General features: G+C 34.3%; 1 protein-coding gene across 5 annotated transcripts in view; it reads right to left on the bottom strand.

Moving 5' to 3' along the window:
* Positions 1-2,130: 2,130 nt before the first annotated feature.
* Positions 2,131-25,192, bottom strand: part of LOC130656756 (conserved oligomeric Golgi complex subunit 2-like) — a 71,635-nt gene continuing 48,573 nt past the window's right edge. The window contains exons 15-17 of one of the 5 annotated variants that reach the window (XR_008984994.1): positions 19,286-19,478; positions 2,915-3,254; positions 2,131-2,802 (exon numbers count right to left, since the gene is read on the bottom strand). Coding sequence is in view for 4 of the 5 variants with exons in the window: in XM_057459671.1 (XP_057315654.1) it covers positions 4,438-4,538; positions 19,282-19,478 (298 nt within the window). In the remaining variant the exon portion in view is untranslated. Of the gene's footprint in view, positions 3,255-3,944; positions 4,539-19,281; positions 19,479-20,024; positions 20,103-25,192 lie in introns of those variants that run through there. The other 4 variants (XM_057459673.1, XM_057459671.1, XM_057459672.1 and 1 more) reach the window with 4 other exon arrangements.

Raw genomic sequence — 25,192 nt, 5'->3', positions numbered from 1 at the left:
TTTTACCGGTCCATTTACTAATAGTTGCTCCACTTTCGATCGTGAATCTCGGGGTATAGCGCGGCACATGCGGAGCAAATCAATACACCGCCACGATTGTTCACCAAAGACCTCCGGCAGGCAGGGCAAAGTTTAGTATTTTTGGTCTTATATTCGAGGGGTAGTGGAATATACATTAATTTACCACTATCATTGACGTCACCAACTCGTTTCCAAGTTATTTAGCCTCAAAGTTTTAGGTGCACTGTAATGGCTTCATTAATTTAATATAGGATATTGACGTTAAAGTGGTGTTATTGACGTCGCGCCGTTATGTCTGAATATTTACCATATTAGACATGCATTTTTCGGCAATATCAAAAGAAAATGAAGACATCCACTTTGCCTATCACAGAGACACGGAACTGGCGTATTATTATATAGATAAAACGGTTTTTCATCAAGGGACAGTTTAAAAAATTCTAGATATACAACCCCTTGATCATTTTTTCTCCTAATTACCTGATGCACTTGGAGCGTACCAGGGATGGGCGGTGATTCACGTTGACGCTCTTCAGGTATTTCTGCTTCAAGTAAATAAATTGTTGTTATTGAAGGCACAATTGACCGAGCAGCATCACAGAATTCTTTTGAGAATAAAGAATAATTTTACCTGACTTGACGTTTTGGTGCACTTGGTTTTTTATCGTACCCCCAATTCCGTCCACCCTTTGGCATGGTGGGCTTCGTTGGAATTCTATTCAATAGATTTAGGAGGGCACGAATCGACGAGGCTAAAAGTAAAACGCGACCGAAATTGAGCTGCACAGCCGTCGCTCCAAATAATAACTCGCTTTCACTTATTTGCGATAGGCATTTGGTCCTTCGACAGACTCGATAGCTTTAGAAATACATGTATTGGCAGCGATTCGTGACTGGTCATTGGCTTCGCTAACGATAGTGATTGGTATTTCTGTGAGATCGTTACCTTCATCTGTTCGGAAGTACCCGCAAGCTATAAATATTGAAAAATTAGAATGGCCAAAGTATGCGCTTTGAATCTCTCCTTGCTGTTTGTTTGAGTACGATTCACTATAGTCCACATGAATTAAGCATTCATGTTTTGTCATCGACGCTTTCAAATGATTGTAGTACTCAACTTGCCTTCTTTTGCGGTATATGTGACATTTTAATTCCTTTATGGTATCACACCACGTCTCCCAAGCTTTATCTCGCCTCAATGAGATGGTAGCCTTGGTCTCATCAGAGGAAGAATCATTACTTAAAGAGTCATCATTTGACGAAGATCCTTCTTCTTGAAAGTTATTCCAACAAGGGGGCAATTGGTATTCGTCACAGCCTCCAGTCATACACGATTCACACGAACTACAAGAATTCTCTTCAACCAAACTATGTGGATTCGTTGGCAAACTCAGCTTAAGTTGTTTATTTATTCCTCTTGCGAACAAGCAGGCATTCTCACAAACTTCGCACAAACACGATACTTCCGGAATATTCTTGTTCCAAAAAAACTGTTTTTTGCCTTTAAAAACGAATACAGTTGGGAAAAAGAAAGCTTTTCGTCGAAAGCTTTCGTCTTGCGAACAAGCAGGCATTCTCACAAACTTCGCACAAACACGATACTTCCGGAATATTCTTGTTCCAAAAAAACTGTTTTTTGCCTTTAAAAACGAATACAGTTGGGAAAAAGAAAGCTTTTCGTCGAACTTTTCAGCGAAGGAATTATCATTTACACCAATACCAGATACATCGCTGCCATTGATAATATCAAGAAGGTCTTTCAAAGTCCAAAGAAGGTGTTGCTTTTACAAGAATTGCGAGACACCGTTAATCTTATTGAAGATATTATTTCGGCTTGTCTGTTCAGTATTCATATTACTGTGGAAAGTTTATCATTTCTTGAACATGATAGTTTAGCAGGCGACGTTTCGGGAGATCCTTCTCCCATCATCGGGCAAAGTAAAATTGATGTTGAGCATGTATTTATATAATTGCAGAGGATCGAAATTCATAGAAATTAACCAATTAGAGACGAGCTGATAATTACAGTTAATTACGGTAATTAACATTTTCGGACCTAGATGTAGGTAACTACTTCTTCTGTAGGGCTGGTAACCAAATCTCAGGAAGTTGATACGAGATGCTGTTTATGTGTTTGTTACGTGCTACACTGTTGATGGTTTCTTTAATCTTCCTAGCCGTTGTTCCTAGCTGGATTCTCTGTCAATGATTTTCTTCTCATCCCAATTAACCGTTAATCTAATCCAACCGTTAATCTTGCCAATGTACACACTTTCCTTTGTCCCCGGATTTGTCAGGTAATATCTGGACGATCTAGAAAGTCCATAAGCCAAGCAGTTTGGTCTTCGTCCAACGCACGAAATTGTCTTCCTCTATTAGAGGGGCGAGCGAGTAGAACTTTATATTTTTGCGCAAGACTGCCAATGATTTCAAGGCGTTTACGCGGACTTCCTGGTAAGCCTTCTTCCGCTCGTTTAATTGATCGCGCTCTTCTTTGTTTTGATGAAAACGATGACGATGGCACTTGGGGTAAAGGGACGGGCGAAGTAATTAGTACTGAGGCTTCATTTTCTTTTTTCTGTTTTCTTGCATTTCTCATCCTCTCCCGATTTTTTCGCTTCGCTTCTAGGTATGCAATACCACCTTCCATTTTCTTTAAAGCGCGAGAATGTTTTTTTCGTAAACGGCCGTTTTCTTTAATTTTTTCTACATTTCTTTCACGGTAGCGTTTACAGTAATCCTTATTTTTTGAAGCGGATGTCTTATTTGGCCGAGTCATGTCTAGACATCACAAAATGTTACGTGACTTTAAAATGTCATAAATTATAAAATAATTATAAAAAAAATCTCATAACTAAAATATCCAACAAAAACAAAAGAATATAAAACATACCTTTAATTATGCTTTTTATGCGACCCGACCACGTATAAATAATGCATTCCAAAAACAATCTCGTTCATCGATCATTCTATCATTGTTTTTTTTAATATTCGATTTTCTTAATCGAACGTCTCATTCGATTTGAATAAATAAGGCTTTGTTTCTATTTCAAGGCAAAATATTGACTTAGTTTAAAACTATCCTTTAAGACCAGGACCAACATTTTCTAAATTAAAGGACCTTGATTTTCATAAAGAAAAAATGCACAGTTGCAGAGAAATAAGCTTCATCAACCACATAAAAACCGGTAAAAATCTGTCGGACGGACACTTGAGTTTTATTTGACTGGAACCTAAATGAATTAAAAGAACCATTCAAAGTTTAGTTTTCTGAATTAACTACGACTAGGATTGATAGGTTAAATAAGTTATAGCAAGGCGTTTTCATTTGCAAAAACATGGATCTACTTTTAAGGACCAGTATAATCTGCTGGACGCACAATTTATTACCCTAATGCCCCCAAAATAGTGGAAAATATCTCTAGTCTCAAAATTTTGTTATTGCTTGAAAGGTATCCATCGCATTGGCACATAAATAAAAAAATATCTGTTTAGCGAGAGAAACAAAAGGGTATTTAACAAATTGTTCACGTGCGTCCAACAGATTAGAAAGTATACTTTGAGGTGAAATAATGCAAATTTTACTCCTTTTTTCGAAATTAATGTTTTGAATTTGATTTTTTCTGTTGTACATATGATTAAAGAGTGCTAAAAAGGCAATCAAAACTCTTATTTCGTATTTCTAATTTTTTGTCTAGGTGTTGACCAATTAAAAAATAGCCCATAAAGTAATGCAATACTTCAAGTTATATTAACGAATTTTACAAAATAATTAGTGAATTCTGTAATAGGTAAACATTATACACGATAAAGAAAAAGTTTTTTTGAGGGAAAGGGAACCTTTAAACCTTGAAATAATGAATAAGGAACCCAGGCTATTAGACTCCTTTTTTAAAGGATGATCCAATAACGAACTACAGACAAAATTTACATCGCCCATCATTTCTTTCCTTAAGTAAGTTACATTTTCTAATCCACCACAAAAATAAAATAGTGTTTAATAAATAAAATGTACTTATTGCCTGAACATTCTTATCGAGATGAATTAATTCTTTTTAAAATTAATTCACCCAGCAAGAATATTTAATATTCAACGATGATTTCACGCAATTACATTGCTTCAACTAAGTTCGAAAGTGTGTTGAAAGATTGAGCATAACGTTCAATGTATTTTATTCTTTCTTGTGTTACCAGGAAGAATATTTAAAAATTAACATAACATTATTCTTTCGTCAATATTCTTACGAATTAAATGTTGAAAAATAATCGTAATCGTAAAAAGCAATATTTGTCATAAATATCGTTACGTGTAAGTCTTGTCCAATGCTTTAAACATATCACGAATATAACCGTATCATATACCAAGTATAATTTAAATTATCCTCAAAAAAGATATTTTGAAAAAAATTTTAAGTGTTAGAATTCTAATCCATTGTAACTTCCATGGCCTTTTTCGTTACTTCTGTTAATTGTGCGCATTCCACTATATCTTGACTGGATAATCCAAGATGCGATATCTGCAGATAAAATCCGAATGTTAATAAGTAGTAGGGAGAAGGTTGGCAGTAGTTGTTGCACAGTAACAAGAAAAATAGCGAAAATATTTTTTAAGTTGTTCAAGTTCTCCTTTAAATATTTTACGAGATTTAAGCCAAGTAAAATATACGAGAGATAGTGGGATAACTACTTTACCATATAAACTGAGCATAAACTATTGTATTTGTAATGCTCGGCAGATGATTTTTTTTCAACAGCGAATAACGTGATTGCAAGATAATATGTGACTGTGCGATTTATTTCATAATAAATTTACTTACAGTTATCTCATGTAATTCGAATATTCAGGAGGGTTTAAAATTTGTTCGAATTACACGAGTTTTTGAATTATAGAAGTTTGATTTATTGGGTAACTTTTGAAAAAATATTGTTAAGGGGTGTTTGTATTATGCGGCGCAAGATCTTACACAGACTTAGAGGCTAAGTAAAGATACAAGATGTTTGTAGAATCATTTATACATATCTTTTTAACAAAAACTTTTACAATTATTTTTTAACAAAAAAATCAGTAATTGGGCTTTTTTTTATTCGTTCCAATCTTCTTTTACTAATTTTGTTCGACAATTTCAACAACAACGGATCAAGCGCCGAATCAGCTGTGAACAAGGTTAACTTGTTCCGAATTTCAATAGCGTCGTTGATTTTATTTTGTGATGGTGGTGATAGAGAATCATCGTCAGAAAAGTCATCCTCATCGCTGCTGATAATATGGAGATCAACAGTTTCAACCGTTTGATATTCACTCACTCTTTTCGCAACAGACAATTGCTAAATATCTTTTTCTTCTTTTTTTCTTCTTCCAAAAAGCAAGGGTACTACCCAGAATTTTGAATTGACTTGCCACATCTTAATTATTTATTTCGTTTCCCCTTTAGAAAATTGTACCTTACTTTCAATGATTCATTTTGGTTGCCGTTTAATACGTTTGTATGATGTGAACTACCGACTTTAAATTTAAAAATTGCTAAAATTCATCTCCTAAAATTCGAAAGGATAAAACGTTCAAATTTTAGAAGTTTGAATTAACGCAAAATTCGAGTTACATGAGCACAAATTCGACTAGACCAAAGAATCTGTTCGGTTTACATGATTATTTGATTTCGGGGAGTTCAAATTAAATTAGTTTTCTTATACGGGTTTACGTGCAAATTCTGAAAGGACAGAAGAATCTATCCGACTTAAATGAGTTTTCGAATTATAGGAGTTCGAATTTAAAGAAATTAAATAAACGCAAACCACTTTAAATCTGTTATAAATTTTTCTTAAGCCACAGATAAACTGAACATTCTCAGCAGTGAAGAGCTAACTAAACTCTCAATATTTAGATTAGTTTTATAAAAATTAAGTTTTATTTGAGAATAAAATTTTGTAAAAAATTTCCCGACAAGTTTTCTTTTTTTAAGGAAACAAGAACTTTACTCAACCAATCAAGAAAAAAGCTTTTTGCACGGTATTTCAGCCAATGAAAGAAACTTTTTGCACTGTAGAATTGAAGAATAAGTAAATATTATTCCTTAAATGTTACAACCGAATGAGTCAGCAATCCAGATGAACACAATATCGACACATGGGAATTTCCCAATAGCATTGTTTTATTGTTCTATGTCGGCATGATAGGCATGAGATATTTTGCTATACAAATGACATTCAAACATAAAAGAACTTTAAGATCCGACAGAGGAAATTCATTTCGATTTATCATATACAAGGCAAGAACTTGGAACAAATGGATCAGAAATCAAAATCTTAAATGTACCTTGAAATAAGGAAGATTATATTGGAAACAATCCCACTTTACGCAGGCATGCTGAAATTTTCACCATCCATTTACGATCCGATTGGTTTAATTTATCCCGCGATGTTACTAAGGAAAGATTTATATGTCATGCAACAGTTTCTGTTATATTGTCGTCAATCAAGCACCCCTGTAAAAGTAAGGACTACTTTAATCAAAAAAGGCGTGTATCAAAGAATGATACCATACCCTAGTAAGAGTTAGTCGCTGCACATATGGCGGAAATTCTATTACAAAAGTATCTTATGATCTAATAGCGCCGGTGTGCTGGAAAAATGGAGGTAGAAATAAAGAAGGAGATTGAACTCTTTTGTTTGTGTGTCAACAAGTAAAAAATACTGGAACGGAAAATTTTTAATAACTTTCGGATCTATTAATGAAATTACACTATTTAAAAAAAATGACAATAATTTTCCTACTTTTTTGCACTTCTGACTATTGATTCGAGGTTTATCATGCTAAATTTTAGTAAATTTTTAAGCATATTTTGCTTTGTACAAAAGGTTAAAAAAGCTGATTAAATATTGTTATGACAACTCACTTTCCCTGAGAGAGAAAACAAATCCAAAATTTTCGTGCTTTGTACGTAAAAATCAGGTTTTTTAACTGAAGAATTACGTACTGTTTTTTTTCTAAAAATCCAGTGAAATCACATCACGCATGGATATCAAAGGGATGCCGAAAAAATACAAATTTGAATAGAATTTTAATGCGCACTGAGACGAATTAAACTCCAATCCAAAAAATCAATTTCAAGCCTTACATCGAATGGAACTGATGTCGGAAGCAGAGGCTGCCATGAAGATAACTTACCAAACATCAACTCTTAACGAAGTTTAACTTAGAAGGTCAATCGAACACTTAGCATAAGTGAAAAGATTTGTTACAATTTGCAGAGTCAAAACAAGCGAGAGAAATCATAGTCCTCTTACTACTAAAGAAGTTGAACGAAGGACAAAGGTTGCACAAACCTACTAAATCGAATTCGAGAACTTTTCGGACCTTAAAAAGGCAGAAACACTCAATTTTCAAAAGATGAGCCAACGAATTTACAAATGTCATGAACCGTTTCCTGGACCGTTACCATCCGACAGAACAAACGGTTATCGCGTTTTTCAAGTTTAGATTTTGCATTCTAACTTACTACAAAATAAAGTCAGTGTATATTTTTTTGATTAGTTGCAGTCTTAGCCAAGCCGTACATTTAGAATTTGTTAGCAGTTAAAAGTGAAAAGAATTTACCACCTGCTTTAAAAGATTTGTTGCAAGGAGTGGAAGATTGCACAAGGAATATTCAGACAATGCAAAGATCTACCAGCCGCATCAAAACGGATAAAAAACATTATAAATTCAGAACAGTTCAGCGGCTATGTGAAAGTGAAAACCGTAATCTTGGCAGTTTAATTTGAGCAGACTTAAATAATCGACAGTTTTCCTACATGGAAGATGATGTTAAGTTTCCGATAATAACACGTAACACTTTAGCACATGGTAACACTCGAATACTCGAAGAAAATATTGTTTTCAAAGGAGACCTACCAAAAAGAAACAAGTACTCAAACGATGCAAACAAATTCCTGAGAAACGAGTATTTAAAAAAATACATGAAAGACAAAAATTGGAAATCAAAAAGAACATACGTATAGGAGAGGTGTAGGCAATATCAAAGAAGAATTTAACCGTAATATAAGGAAACTTGAAATTGTTGAGGATTTGATACAAATGAAAGAATGGTGTAATAACTGGTGTGGTGAATGGTGTAGAGCTGCAAAAGTTAAGTGAAACAAAGTACATCCGGAAAGGGCTGTCCAACATGATTGTTGATAAAAAGAAAAACGAGCGACATACAACGAGTGACAACAAGCCATACAACGAGAGACAACAAGCCATACGAGTGACGAGTGATAACAAGCCACACAACGAGAGACAACAAGTGATAATAATAACATAATAATTGCTTTCTATATTCTTAATTACCTCGTGTAAGCTAAGCTCAAAATAAGTACGAGTTTTTCTTGCTAGTGTGAACTAAACTTAAGTGTTGTTCGAAATTAGAAATTGATCTTTAAAAAATAGAATGTTGATCGTACTTTTATAAAAAAATATTTGTAACGAAACTATGAGTGAGTAGAAGTGTGAAGAGGAAAGGTTCTAAGTAACTAGACCAAAAAGGGAGATTAATATTAAATTGGCAAGTACCTTAAGGAAATTATTTTCGCGGATCTTTTTCCAATGGAATATCGCGGGGAAAAAGAGAAACGGATGAGACAAATTTTGAAATTTCGCAAGAATTTATTTTCGCGGCTCGCAATTTTTAGATAAATATAAATTAAGAATAAAAGAAAAAAAAAAGAAAACTATTCCGGTGAGTATGTTTTTTTGTATTGTATGTAAGTTGTAGGTACATTAGCTAATATTTCTTCCATATCATCTTCCAAAATACTAAATGTATATCCATCGTCATCTTCGTAATTTAATTCACTTTCGAGATCCTGAGCATCGTGGATGTATATCCCTCTTTCATAATACAAAGAATCCTCAGAATTGCTTTCCATGCCGTCTAAGGTATCGATATCGTAAAAAGGATCGATTTGCGCCATTCCTTTACCTTTTATGACAGCGCCGGTGATACCTGTACCATCCTGTGCCTTTAACGTACCGATCTTCCAGCGGCTGATGTCATGTGGTCGTAAACTTCCATAATCCATTTACCGTGCGATGGTTTCACTGTGGATAGTTTCAGACTAACTTCGATGTTTTCCAGATTTTCTCCTTCCTCAAAGGCTTGATTAATTTAATCAGCATTTTCTTAACACACATTTGGTCCTCCTAGAACGTCGAGAGGTCGGAACAAATTTAACAAGTTTGTTACAACCGGGAACAAATTTTGATGGTGTTAGTCCAAATTGATAACGAGAGATAGTGGAATTTCGTTGTTTTTGATCTTTTTAACAATGGAGTACGAGTATGATTATTCAATTTCCTTCTCTGAAACTGAAAAGACTTTTTGACCATGATGAATCTTCGAAATTTGAATGCTTTAGGTTGAGTTTAATCGTTTAATCAAAGCCTAGGTTGTTGCAATAGCTACAGTATTTGAAATAGCTCCACCATGGGATCTTTGAGCCTGAGCTGAGCTAGGTAGTTCCTTCAGCACTAAATACAATTAAAAACATGCTATTTTGTTGAAATATAAGAAAGTTCAAGGTACCTTGCTACCTAAGTTTTAATTTACCTTAAGATAATTTTGAACTTTTTTATCGAGAACATCCCCTAATATTATTGGTCTTTCTCTTTTCTCCTTTGTTATAACTTCTGAAACATAACTTCTTTACTTCATCTTTTTTTTGACGAAAAGATCTAACGGTACTTTTATTGAGTGTATTTCCCAATATTGAATCGATTAACATCAGAATACTTTGTCTACTCTGCTCTTTTGGCTCAAGACACCTCCCTAACTAGCGTTTGAAAGTTAAGCTCCCCTAGAGAATTATCATGCCTAGATGCCGTCTTCAAATAATGAGACACACAAAACAATTCATTAATTCTTTTCAAATTCGAAATTCGAAGGCTTAATATTCGAAAGAGGATTCGAATGTAATTTTTGATTTTGGTGAAGTATCTAAACATGTTAGACAGTCGAAAGAAAGAATACGACTATAAACACAAATAGATCCTTCCAATTTTCTGCTGCCGTTCGCGGATTCCAGGTGTTTTGAAGAACCAATACAGAATAAAATATTGAATTGCCTTCATGAACCTGGCAACAAGTATAATCTGCTCAACATCAAAACATACAAAATTGGAAATGAGAAAAGAATTGTGGGGCACTTGCCAAGGGAAATTTTCCGTGCATCAAAGTTTTTACTCGATAGAGGTGCGACGGTTTCCGCGAAACTTACTGTAACACACTACAGAAAATCACAATGACAGTGAAAGATTAAATTTCGCGGATTTTGGCCTAATCCGCGAAATTAAATCCCCACGAAAATTTGGAAAGTAGACATCCGCGAAAATTTGTCCCCGTAAAATTTTTGAATAATTGTCTTATCCGCGAAATTTCCAAAACATTTTTATGGTCGAAATCTCTTCAACAAGCGTTCATCCTTTATCTTACTTTCTTTGCCACCTTCCTGTTTACCCATAAGAAAAAAAAAACGAGTTAAAATTATGAAATATAATCTATTCTATCGCAATATCTATTTATTACAATAAAGTAAACCACCGTCAAAGAGTAAACACATTCCAGATTTATTTTGAAATAACGTACAGAAGAGAAAGGACAATTTCACAGAGAACGTTATTCAATTTCCGCGCTCTGCGAGGAAATTGTTTGGTTTCCCTATTCCCGGCACTTTTTGCAAATCTCGATAAACCACAGACTTACGATCGTACTGTTCTATTTCTTATTTTTCGTGAAATTATTTTGTTTTCTAACTAGATTTATTACTTTTTGTCTAATTGTATTAATTCTCCAAAATCTTTTTCAGAAAAATTTAATCTATGTAGCCCAATTTGCTTTAAATCCTTGGTCCTGAAAATGTTGGTTCCTGTACAAGTCACGTTGGCCATATTGTTGGCCATTTTGACTGTTGTTGACCGTACGCAGTTGTTGCTTGCTCGCTCTAAACCAAAGTATTACTTACTTCACTTTACACTAGCTAGACTAGACATAGTTTTGTGCTTTAATATACTATACTGGAAATAGTTTATATTCGTTTATACTTCAAATGACTGCTTGACACTTCAAAGGTGAGGGAATTTCGTTGTTGTGTAAAAAAGGGTAGCAAAAACCTGCACGCTGTTTGAAGCTAAGCTTGCCTGAAAATAAAAGTTTGTTAAGCATACCAAAGTTTTGGTTTCAAAATTTTATGTGTTTAGATATGTAGGCAAGCTATACCTAGCATCCTGCATGCCATGACAGTCTGGAATAACCGATAAGATATCCATGGTCGACTTTTAACAATTTTTTCAGCGGCACCCAAACTCAAACTCGTCTGGCAGAACCTCTAAACGCCTACGATATGTTAATAATATGCGTAGAAAAGCCCTTGGGACGAGATTAAGTGGCACTAAGGTCGAAGAAAGTCGTACCTCAGTTTACTGTCAGGCAGCCATTTACCACCGCACCGCCATGAACAAGTTCCTTATTTCAAAACATTTCATTATTGGCTTTACTTTCCCTTCCAAAGAGGAAAAGTATGAGGTAAATTACCAAAAAAATATCTCAAAAAGCCTTCTGACATGCTTCACACATACCGACGACAACCAACATTTTTCGTTTTTCTGCTCTATTTTGATAAAATACTGACCAATTGTAAACTCGTTCTTGCCACACATGTCTTATAAGCATTAGTTCCAGAGCTGTGGGCCTTTTACTTATTTATTTTGGCCGAGCGAGACAATGTAAACGGAAAAATGGCGGCTTTTCGGCATGCGCAATGAAGGGATTGTGACGGCTTTAAAATAATAAATAATGAAAATTTCCCGCATGGTACTCCCTGAAATGCAGACGATGTACCAATTGATGTACCAAACTGAGGTACCAATACAAGTTTTTAAGGAGTATTTGGAAGTGCCCTGACCTTTATTGACAATACTACGTTCCAGGAACAAAAAAACATGACTGGTCAAATTATCAACTTTTTGAAGTAAAATCACCCAAGTCGATATAACCAGTCCGTTCTCGGGTGTGCTTATCCCATTCCACATTTTGTTGCATTTTCATTTCATCAAAAAGAAGCACAACAAATCTTTCTAGATCATTAACTTTACGTTGTAATTCTTGGATTATGTGCTTGTTAAAATCATGCTTCAGGCGAATATAATTTTCTAATCGCGTAACCGTCGACGACTGGGTAAATTCCAAAACCAGTGCCTGTTTTTTTATCATGCCTGACTTCATCATACATTGCTGGTGATTTAGATGCTAACGGAAGGCAATTATAATGGGATGATAACAAACACAGTTTTCAGAAGCTGCCGGAAAAACTTCATAAATAGCGATAGGTTGGATTGGTCAGCATTGGACATTATTGATATTCAGAATTTACTGAAGTTTGTTTCGTGACTGCGTAACTAGTTTCTTTAATTCCTTATTTTCTGAATGCATTATTTTCCCCACGAATATCTGGAATCGCCAACAATACACGATTAGGTTAAGCGAATGAAATTGGTGCATATAGACTTGCTGAAGTGTCCAAAAATGTTGGTTTATAAAAAAAAAATTCTTGTTTGGCGGGACGCATTTTGTACCGATAGGCTGGGACTGAACAACAATAATAACGTAAAATTGTTTGTTCACTCATCGCTCTATCCAACGCACGGCGTATGGTGAAACTTTTAACAGGTGTTTATTATTCAATATATTTTGGCAAATTTTTTTGTTTTAATTTGTCCGATTTTCTAAAATTGCTGTATCAAGTTTCTCTTAGTAAAATTTTTAGTCAGTTGTGCAGGTAGTTTCGGCATATTTAAAAAAAATTATAATGGTAAACAAAAAAATGAAGATCGTTGGATAAAATAACAAGTGTCAATCAAAGATAAAAAAGAAAAAATTGCAGAAAAAACAAACAAGCTACGTACACAACAGATAAAAACCACTTTATACAATATCTTTTATAGTTAATAAAGGGACAGCATAATCCGTGAATGCATTTTGAGCAAAAAAACAACAAGAATTCTTGTTTATTCAGACTAAATCTTCAGTTTTCCCTTTACGGGAGTAAACTTCTAAATGCACTGACATCATGAACTGCGCCTGATTCAGATGATCTCTTATAATAATACGGAGAGTGTGTCCGTCTGTCTGTGACAGGCAAAGTTGATATCGTCATTTTCCTTTGATGTTGCCGAAAAAAATCTTTGATGTTGCCGAAAAAAATATGTCTTCTTTGTCGTGAAAAGCCGCGAGTTTTGTGTGGTTTGTTAAATGAAGTTCTAGCACAAAGTAACGGAAATTGTGTTTGCAAAAAAGATGGCTGTCCTTTTTAAGCATTTGTCTTCTCTTGCCTTCAAAATAAATCTTTACAAAAGCATTTAAAAAGGGGCATGGTATATAAATGAAGTATAGAAAGGTTTGTTTATGTTTTTTAAAGTTTTGATGATATTATTGATGCGAGACATGTTTGTTAGCTAGCATCAACCACACCAACAACAACTAGCTAGTTAGCTAGGAATTTATAAATATGTAGCCATGTTTTTTATACCTAGCTAAGTCTCCAGTTTATATTTAAGTGACCAGCTATTAGCTGCTGTAGCTACCTTATGTTAGCTTCAGTTTTATGTTGCTTTTTACATGTAAGCTAATCTTAGTGGTCTTTGCTAAGAATGTGACTGTAACTTATTTTAATTGACATTTTAAGCTTAAATTAACAAGCCACAACAACTTTTAAAAAAGTATTACATATTATTTAAGAAGAGTTTAAGGACTGTTTTTAAGCAAATAATGTATTTTTCACAATTTGTGTATGCAAATAATGTATTTTTCACATTTTGTGTAACTAAACTTATATACATCGGTTACATGCAATATGACGAAACGATTTTTATTTAACATGTAGTAATTCTGGTACCTTAAGTGTAGTGATTTTTGTTGTTCTAGATGTTCTGACTAAAATGTTTTTGTTTATGGCATTTTGTCTCAATTAAGAAAAGTTTCAACTTTTTTGAGGGAGTACAACACCGAAAAAACCTGTTTTTTTTTATATTTTGTATAAATTCTTACCGGGAAGGACTCTGTACAACATACCGAAATGACTGATCCCTCTCTATTTATAAATTTGATGCGTTCCAAATCACAGTTTTTTGAAATTTTGGGTAATATTTAATGAGTACAAGATGCAAATACTGATTTTTGTTGAATCAGAAGTATTTCCTACAACCATTCTTTTTTTACACTTTTGTGGAGAAAAAGTGTATGCAATATCATCAGAATAACTGATTTTTTTGCAAACTGTTTTTCTTTTTCACATTTTGGATTGAAATATTGTTATAAAGGGCATATATCAATAGACATATATATACCAAAATAATTAAATTCTGCAAACTTTGATTTTGTCGTTCACCTCTCATCTTTTATATTTTGATTAAACTTAAAAGGAAAAGGAAAGGAAAGGAAAAGGAAAACCATAGGAATTATTTAGAATTTGTATTTTGTGTTGCAAATTTAGTGCAAAAATTTAACTGTTGTGAGGGAGGACCATATGCAATTATATATATACTAAAAATAATAATTTGATATTCTACAAGTTGTATTTTTGTATGCACTTAAATGACTGCTTTTTCTGAGTTGAATTTGATGGGTTTCATATCAATTTTGTGGAAGATTTTATGGCTGAAGACAATATAGAACATGCCAATTGAACTGATTTTTGTTCATATTTTGATTTGCTCCTCATAAACCTTTGTGTTCTACATTTATTGTAAACTTTTGTGAGGAAGGACCATATATATATACAATGTTTTCAAAATAATGATTTTTGTTGATTTGAAATTTACTCCTTGCTCATTGCTTTTTCGACATTTCAGGTAAAAATGTTTGGTAAAGTCAGTACGGATCATTAGACAAAAAATTGTTTTGTTAACCGGTTAATTTTTACATTTTGTGCATATTTTTGCGGGAGAGGATGGTATGCAACCGAATAAATGATTTTTCAAAGTTTAACTTTTTGTTTTTAGGTGTTTTGTGTTTGTTTAAGTTTGGCTTTTGGATATTGTTCAGGTTGTATTGTTGTATAAGCATTTAGGGAAAAGACAATGTTTAAAATGCTTAAAGAACTTATTTCATAGATCTGTGCTTACTGTTGCAAGCCTTTCTTTTCGACATTTCAGATTAAAATATTGAAGGTTTTCAACATAATCACATAATAAGATGTATACATATTTGAGATATGTGTTATTTCTGACATTATTATTATTGTTGTCGTAACTGTCTGGGTTGTGACTGTCAATGTTGTAACTTTCTACTAACTAGATTTTACACCTTGCACGCCGTTGTTTTTCATATTTTGTCTGAAGTTTTGTTGGGAGGATTTCATGCGATTTGACATTTGATATTTTGTGTTAGATTTTAAGAACTTTTTTGCTAAATTATGACTTATACTAGTCGATAAGGCCCGTGGAAAAATCCACTTAGGCAGAAGGACAATGGAACAATAGGTTGTTTTAGATTTTTTGCTGACGTCAGCAGTGCAATTACAAAAATTTTTGGCGAAATTTAGTTTATTCGTTGCCTGTACTGTGCAGAGGTTAACACGCTGACCAAGAAAATGTATACGATCATGTCTTTTTGATAAGCGGTTAATGAGATATAAGGGTTTTAAAATTTTGCTGACGTCAACAATGGCCAGTCAACCCCCCAAAAATTTTTTTTAGAAATTTGTATACCTGCTGCCTTCATTGTATAGGTCTTCTTGAAACGCTGATCAAGAAAATGTATAGGATCGCGTATTTTTGACAAATGGTTGCAGAGATATTAGGGTTTGCAAGTTTTTTGGTGACGTCATCAACCCGACCATTCCCGAAACAGATTTGGGGATCCAGGTTTGGGAAACTTACCCAAATTGGTCCCAGGTAGTCCCTAGTTACCCACGCAGGAGATGACGTCAGTTATTTCCATCCGTTTCCAAGTTATTTAGCCTTAAATTTAAAAGTACAATGCAATGGCTTCACTAATCTTAATATACTTTCCTTTGACGTCAATATTGCTCTAACGTCAAAGTTTGCTAATTTACAGAACAAATTTATAGGCGATGTTTTATAGACTTTATCAAAGAAATTTTATACACTTTGCAAAAGTCACAGACAAAAGCTCCGTATTATTATAAGAGACTAGTCGATAAGGTCCGTGGAAAAATCCACTTAGGCAGAAGGACAATGGAAAAGTAGGTTGTTTTAGATTTTTTGCTGACGTCAGCAGTGCAATTACAAAAATATTTGGCGAAATTTAGTTTATTTGTTGCCTGTACTATGCAGATGTTAAAACGCTGACCAAGAAAATGTATATGATCATATCTTTTTGATAAGCAGTTAATGAGACATAAGGGTTTTAACATTTTGCTGATGTCAGCAATGGCCAGTCAAACCCCCCAAATTTTTTTTTTAGAAATTTGTATACCTGCTGCCTTCATTGTATAGGTCTTGAAACGATGATCAAGAAAATGTATAGGATCATATATCTTTGACAAACGGTTGCAGAGATATTAGGATTTGAAGGTTTTTCGATGACGTCATCAACCCGTCCATTCCAAAACGGATTCGGGGACCCAGGTTTGGGAAACTTACCCAAATTGGTCCAAGGTGGTCCCTAGTTACCCACGCGGTGAAAAATCATTGACGTTACCACCTCGTTTCCAAGTTATTTGGCCTCAAAGTTTTAGGTGCACTGTAATGGCTTCATTAATTTAATATAGGATATTGACGTTAAAGTGGTGTTATTGACGTCGCGCCGTAATGTCTGAATATTTACCATATTAGACATGCATTTTTCGGCAATATCAAAGGAAAATGAAGACATCCACTTTGCCTGTCACAGAGACACGGAACTGGCGTATTATTATATAGATACTTTCTTTTTATGCATTTTCAGATTATTTTTTTTAGTAAAAGGCATATTCAATATACTGAAATATTTGCTGATGTCATCAAAATTCAAATGACAGAACTTTTCAATTGTTTTTCTGCCTAAGTGCATTTTTCCACGGGCCTAATCGACTAGTCTATATAATAATACGCCAGTTCTGTCTGTCTGTGACTTTTGCAAAGTGGATAAACCTTCTTTGATAAAGTCTATAAAACATCGTCTATAAATTTGTTCTGTAAATTACCAAACTTTGACGTTAAAGTAATATTGACGTCAAACGAAAGTATATTAAAATTAGTGAAGCCATTGCATTGCACTTTTAAATTTGAGGCTAAATAACTTGGAAACGGGTGGAAATAACTGACGTCATCTCCTGTGTAGGTAACTAGAGACCACCTGGGACCAATTTGGGTAAGTTTCCCAAACCTGGGTCCCCGAATCCGTTTCGGAATAGACGGGTTGATGACGTCACCAAAAAACCTTCAACCCTAATATCTCTGCAACCGTTTGTCAAAAACACGCGATCCTATACATTATCTTGATCAGCGTTTCAAGACCTATACAATGAAGGCAGCAGGTATACAAATATCTAAAAAAAATTTTTTGGGCGGTTGACTGGCCATTGCTGACGTCAGCAAAATTTTAAAACCCTTATATCTCATTAAACGCTTATCAAAAAGACATGATCATATACATTTTCTTGGTCAGCGTTTAAACCTCTGCACACTACAGGCAACGAATAAATTAAATTTCGCCAAAAATTTTTGTAATTGCACTGCTGACGTCAGCAAAAAATCTAACTTAACCTATTTTTCCATTGTCCTTCTGCCTAAGTGGATTTTTCCACGGGCATTATCGACTAGTCTATATAATAATACGCCAGTTCCGTGTGTCTGTGACAGGCAAAGTGGATGTGTTCATTTTTCTTTGATGATGCCGAAAAATACATGTCTATTACGTCAAATTTTCTGACGTTACAGCGCGACGTCAATAATACTACTTTAACGTCAATATCCTATATTAAAATAATGAAGCCATTACAGTGCATCTAAAACTTTGAGGGCAAATAACTTGGAAAGGAGGTGGTGACGTCAATGATTTTTCACCGCGTGGGTAACTAGGGACCACCTAGGACCAATTTGGGTAATTTTCCCAAACCTGGGTCCCCGAATCCATTTCGGAATGGACGGGTTAATTACGTCATCAAAAATCTTCAAACCCTAATATCTCTGCAACCGTTTACCAAAAGTACATGATCCTATACATTTTCTTAATCAGTGCTTCAAGATCTATACGATGAAGGCAACAGGTATACGAATTTCTTAAAAAAATTTTTGGGTTTTGACGGTTCATTGCTGACGTCAGCAAAATTTTTAAAACCTTATATCTCCTTAGGCGTTTGTCGAAAACATATCATCCTATACATTATTTTGATCAGCGTTTTTAACCTCTACACATTACAGGCAACGAATAAACTAAACTTCGCCAATTTTTTTTGTACCTGCACTGCTGACGTCAGCAAAAAATCTAAAAAAACCTATTTTCCATTGTCCCTCTGCCTAAGTGGATTACTCCACGGGCCTTATCGACTAGTCTCTTATAATAATACAGAGACTGTGTCTGCTTGTAACAGGCAAAGTGGATATCGTCATTTTCCTTTGATGTCGCCGAAAAACTTATGTCTAATATGTTAAATTTTCTGACGTTACGGCGCAACGTCAATAACACTACTTTAACGTCAATGTCCTATATTAAATTAATGAAGCCATTACAGTGCACCTAAAACTTAGAGGCCAAATAACTTGGAAACTAGGTGGTGACGTCAATGATTTTTCACCGCGTAGGTAAAACTAGGGAGTACCTAGGACCAATTTGGGTAATTTTCCAAAACCTGGTTCCCCAATCCGTTTCGGAATGGACGGGTTGATGACGTCATCAAAAAACCTTTAAACCCCAATATCTCTGCAACCGTTTGTCGAAAGTACATGATCCTATTCTTGATCATCGTTTCAAGGTCTATACGATGAAGGTAACAGGGATATAAATTTCTGAAAATTTTTTTTTGCGTTTTAACGGGCCTTTGCTGCCGTCAGCAAAATTTTTAAACCCTTTTATGTCCTTTTTCGTTCGCTGAAAAGATATGATCCTATATATTTTGATCAACGTTTCAACCTCTACACGTTACAGGCAACGAATAAACTAAATTTCGCCAATTTGTTTTTGGATTTGCAATGCTGACGTCAGCAAACCAACTTTTTCAATGTCCTATTGCCTAAGTGGATTTTTCCACGGGCGTTATCGACTAGTAATTATAATAGTAATGTACCTACTTGTTTTCCAAATTCTTCTGCATCAAGATAGATTTGTTTGCGTATCTTATTCTCATCAGATATCTCATTTGTCTTCGTACCTGTACTTGCATCACACTGACCGGTAACAGCTTTTCGTTGTTGTTTCAATCTTTGTAGACTGTCTTCAGTCTTCTTTATGGCAGTTAGAAGTTCGTTCACAGAACAGTAATAACTAAAATGTTTATTAATAATATAGTACTTAGCACAATAGACGTCAAATTTAGAAATAAAAACTTAAATTATAGCGTGTAATTACGACGGATAAAAGTCATACGTTGGTTATATATGATAATTAAAGTTAGGATTTCAGAATTCTTAAGCGTTATGCCAACATACCAACATTTTTTTATCAAGTCAAAAAATCAATTTGTAATTCAAATAAAGCTTTTTTATAAAATTCAAAACTCGTGCAATTTTCGAGAATTGCAACAAGAAGTCGCTCGGGATTCACACAGGGAGATATCTAGTTCTATAAGGCTAATTCAGTGTGTAGAAGTGTGTAACAAGCAATATCATTTCTCAATTTAAACTGTTTTCAAGAGCCTTTTCAAGGCGAAATTTTGACTCTGAACCCACACAAATGTTCCAACTAGAAAATTTTTTTTTCAGAAATACTTATTTCGCACTTTGTCTGTTGGCCAAGAGCGGTTTATTCACGCAAGAAATTTTTAACCTACAAATAACGAGTTCAATATAATTTATACGACTTTCCACTTACCAACCACTAGTATTTTTAAAAACGTGAAATTTCCATGTCGTAGTTTACAAGATACGAATTACACAGTGGTCCGTTTTCCTAAAGAGCATAACATATTCAGATGATAACGCCATCCACCCATCTGTTCCGAAAGGTTGAGTTTACCCAGCTCTAGAAAATTGATCCAAATTTGGTCCAAGGTGGTCCCTAGTTGTCAACGCAGGAAATGGCGTCAGTTATTAACACCCCTTTCCAAGTAATTTGGTCTCAAACTTATAAGTTCTTTCACAATTGACAAAAAAACTACTACCCATGCTAAAGAGATCGCAGAGGGTTTTTGCCGCTTCTTTTCCAGAGTCGTCGGACTATTTGTTGATTCAACCTGCAAGTACTATCAACCCGCAAAGAATATAGCAAACAAACGGTTCGAATTCAATGCTTCTTCTGTCGCTGAAGTAAAACAACTTCTTGGAAATATGAAGCGTAAAAAATCAGTTGGCTTGGATGACATACCAGGGTGGCTACTAAAAGACTGTAAGGATGTGATCGCCAAGCATTTGACACACCTTATCAATACACCCCTATCATCGTCAACGTACCCACCCGATAGGAAACGCACCAAAGTTACCGCACTCTATAAATCAGGTGCATCAGCGGACGTCGGCAACTATCGACCAATATCTGTCATACCAGCTATTTCAAATATTATCGAACGATTAGTACATAAGAGTTAGTTTCCCACATTGAAACAAACAATCTTCTTAATAATTAATTTGGTTTTAGATAAAAAAGTTCCACTGAGCTTGCGGCAGCTTTTTCTACTGACTCCATTCGGCGAAAGGCAGACGAGAAAAAAGTAGTTGGTGTTTTTAAATCTCACAAAAGCGTTTGATATGTTAAGTCACTTAAAGTTACTATCCAAACTATCCTATTATGGTATTAAAGAACGTGAACTGAATTGGTTCACAGACTGTCCGTTCAATATGACTCAATATGTCACATATGATAATGCACTTTCCGATTACCATCTAGTACCTCGAGAGTACCACATGGGTCAATTTTGGGACCCGTACTGTTCATTTTTTTTACGATCTATTCGAAATTCTTAATCACTCTGATGCCATCATGTATGCTGATGACACAGTCCTCTTTGTTGCAGGGAAGGATACACATATAATTGAGTCCCGTTTATCATCGGCCATGAAAAGAATATACGATTGGTGCGGTGAGAACGAAATGTGACTCAATCTAAAACCTGGAAGAACGGAATGTATGTTTTTCAATACTGCAAAAAATCTTAAACTGCAGCCAACAACGTTGAACATATGGATCCAGCAACATACATTTTACCATGTCATACAAATATCTTGGTATCACTCTGGACCCACACCTGAACCTGAACAAAAATTTTGACAATACCTTCAAGAAAGCCACAAATAAAGTACGCCTCTTACGAAAAATTCGACCAAAGTCTTAGCTACAGCTATCTACAAAAGTATGATACAGCCTATGGTTACATACTGTGGTTTTGTAAAACTGACCGTCTGTGAAACTAAACGCTTAAAACTGTCACAACATCACCTTACAGCTTGTAGGATTATTAATCACGGCATTACTTCTTACTAAAGCCTGTATTTTTGTACGAAAATCGATCAACGGAAACGTATAGGAGAACTACGTGAACTATTTTAATTCAATGAATCATACCAAGCAAAGAAGAAACAACAAGATCTCGTTGAAACTGCCGAAAGCACGTCTCGAATTCGAAAGAACGTCATTTTATTACACTGATGATATTATTTATAACAAACTTCCTGTAAATATCCGAAATCAAAAAAAAATTAATATGAATAAAATCTTAATTAGAAGTCATTTCAATTGTTCTTATTTTTTGTTGTTATTGTTGTTTATCTAACATCATACATATACATTTGTTCTGTTATTTACTCTTTGTGCGCCTATGCCGTATCAGCTTAGAAACTTTTTACCTCGTATCTCTTAGTGGTAGTTGCTCTCCTACTTTGTTTTTTTTTCTTTCTTTTCCCCCTTTTAATCCTTCTATTGTGGTTTTAAAGTCTTTTTACTTCTCAAACATCAATTTTTAATTTTTGACAATTTTATTATTAACAGGACCCATATTGATAATAGAATTGTACATGTATTTACTTGTATAAAATCTGAATTGGCAACCCTGTATAAATATTGGACAAATAAATAAAATGAAAAAATAAATAAATAAGTGCATTTCAACGGCTTCACTAATTTAAATTAAAAGCTATGGGCATTATATTAACAAAAGTGGTGGATCTTAAATATTATTTTGATCAGCATTTTATGCTTTATCAGTAAAGAAGCAAGTTAATAAATTCTTGAAAAGGTGTTTCCGTGCATACATTGATATATCCCCGTAAGCCATTGTCTCCTTGATCAAATGCAATAGTAATAATCCATTTTTTTTTCAAGCATATCCATAGATTACAAATAATTATTATCTTGCGTAAGTAAATGTATAAAATAGCGCAAAGTAAAAAATCATAAAACACAAAAACGAATATCAAACATTAAATAATTTAGTTTATGAAAGAAATAGTTGCAAAAAAAACATTGGTATTATGATTAGGAAAGATCAGCGTATATTGAACGGACAAAAGTTGGTAGCACTTGTAAACTACTTTAAATACACACAAAAGCATAAAATATATAAATAAATACAATCAAATATTTTTAAATGAATTTAATGAATTTGAGTCAGGCGATGCTGCAATTATTTTTTTCTTAAAGTTATTTTGTCAGATTCGAAACCTCAAACTGTGATGATTCATGCTGACGTCAGCATAGCTTATTTTTTTCGATTTCCTGAAGCGGTGCGGGCTGCGTTATTTGTTCCATAATGCGGACATCGCAGAAATTGCAACTAGCGCATTTTCGACCTTCCGCGCTCGCACTACCCATTTGTCAAAACGGAACTCTCGCAGCCTTTCAGGTGCGGAGCGATCGTCAGGCGATCTGTTTTTTCACTGAAAGATGGCTAAAAAGCTGCTATTTCCCAACAAATTATGAACAGCCTGTCTACTTACATAACAAAATTATTTTTAGAAATTTGTTTAGCCAATCCTTCTATTATATAGACCACTTAACAAACAGTTAAGGAGATTTACTAAAATTTAAAGATTTTATGATGACACTATCAATCCGTCTATTCCAAAACGCATTGTGTATAGCTGTTTTGGGCAACTTATCCCAGCTGGTCCAACCTGGTACCTAGTTCTCACGTAAGAGATGACATCAGTTATTTTTACTGGTCTCCAATCCCTAAAGTTATAAGTGCAATGCCATTTTTTTTGCTATTTTATCAATGGGTGCAGTTTTTTTAATTCAGTTCCTTAATAAATATTGTTACTAGGGATTCATACGAGTAAGTGTATATAATGCAAACCAATTTCAAATTGTCAGGACTAGTATTTTCATTACTAATTCCGAGTTGCTTTTAATTATAACAAATTTATAGCATTTATAGCATCAGGATTTATTAACCGCAGCACCTGCCTAGGGTTACACACGCCAAAAAATCCCAGGTATCACAGGGCTTAAACCTGGATAATCGAAGAGGTAACTTACAAGAGTTCTTTAAGAGACTGCAAAGCAGAGCTTTTAAAATAAACATGTAGTTCAAATTTATTTAGTAAATCTAACAAAATTTTTAGATACTGCATTGCAAGTAAACCATGACGGATCAGTTAGTACGAAAGTGTATCGAAAACCTGGTGAGTTACCTACATTCTGGTGTTCCCAAGTACCTAAACGCTACCAGCGGAATGCAATTAATGGCGAACTACACCGTGCTGAGAAGATTTCATCAGACTTTGGCCGAAATTCATACAATCAAACAACGTTTTCAAGAAGTTGCTTTTCCGTTAGGATTCATAAATTCTGTTATTCGAGATTACCAAAATAAATCGGACAATGAGCCTTTGATTCCTAGTTGTTTGTTTCAAAATTGGTTGTTTCAAAATTGTTTTCAAAACTACCTTAATGTCCTAGTAACGAATCCGATGTAAAAAAGTTCATTGAAAGAATTGAAATTTTTACGAATGGGAAATGTCGCTTTGTTGTAATTTGGTCAACACGCAATATTAGATCTTTATTTACACTCAAGGACGAAATTGCTCACAAATCATGTGTCAATTATGAAGGAGTGTGTTCCTGCGGTAAAACCTACATTGGTGAAACTGAGAGAAACTGTACTACTCGATGATTGATTGGAAGACGAGGATAAGAAAGGAAAATCCGAACCTTCTAAACATTTGAAGGAATTTGGTAGTCAAGTGTACCTGAAAAATTTTGTCCTTTGCGCCCTCCCACTTCCGTAAAAGAAAAATTTTCGAGGCTGCCTTTATTACTCTACGCAAACCGGAATTAAATGATCAGGTAGATGACCAATCATTGTCACATTTTCGCAATGGGATTACTTAAATTTACGTAATTAATCGTACTTTTAAGTACTCCCAAGTGGAAAAATTTACGTTTTTTACAGTCTATGCTTGATATTTTACTTTAAAAATGGCGTGTTATTCTTTTATTAAATTTGGTATTATTTTATACCATTTTTTAAATTAACTTTTCTCTTTCAATAGATTCCATTATTTTTTTATAAAAACTCTTACAGAATTACTGACATCAGCATTTAAAGACTACAACTCTGTAAAAACTATGATTTATCCTCTCTTCAAAATTTAGCCAGTGAGTTGACGCACAATCCCAGCACTACACAGATTTTATCACTAACACATTTTACTACAGATGATCACACATTTTACTACAGATGATCACACATTTTAGTACAGACGATCACACATTTTACTACAGACAATCACACATTTTAGTACAGACGATCACACATTTTAGTACAGACGATCACACATTTTACTACAGACGATCACACATTTTACTACAGACAATCACACATTTTAGTACAGACGATCACACATTTTAGTACAGACGATCACACATTTTACTACAGACGATCACACATTTTACTACAGACAATCACACATTTTAGTACAGACGATCACACATTTTAGTACAGACGATCACACATTTTAGTACAGACGATCACACATTTTACTACAGACGATCACACATTTTAGTACAGACAATCACACATTTTAGTACAGACGATCACACATTTT

Source organism: Hydractinia symbiolongicarpus, chromosome 9 (assembly GCF_029227915.1).
Source record: "Hydractinia symbiolongicarpus strain clone_291-10 chromosome 9, HSymV2.1, whole genome shotgun sequence".
In the NCBI taxonomy this organism is placed as follows: Eukaryota; Metazoa; Cnidaria; class Hydrozoa; order Anthoathecata; family Hydractiniidae; genus Hydractinia; species Hydractinia symbiolongicarpus.
Note: the sequence above shows the minus strand (reverse complement) of the source record. Positions and strands in the feature narration are given on the sequence as shown.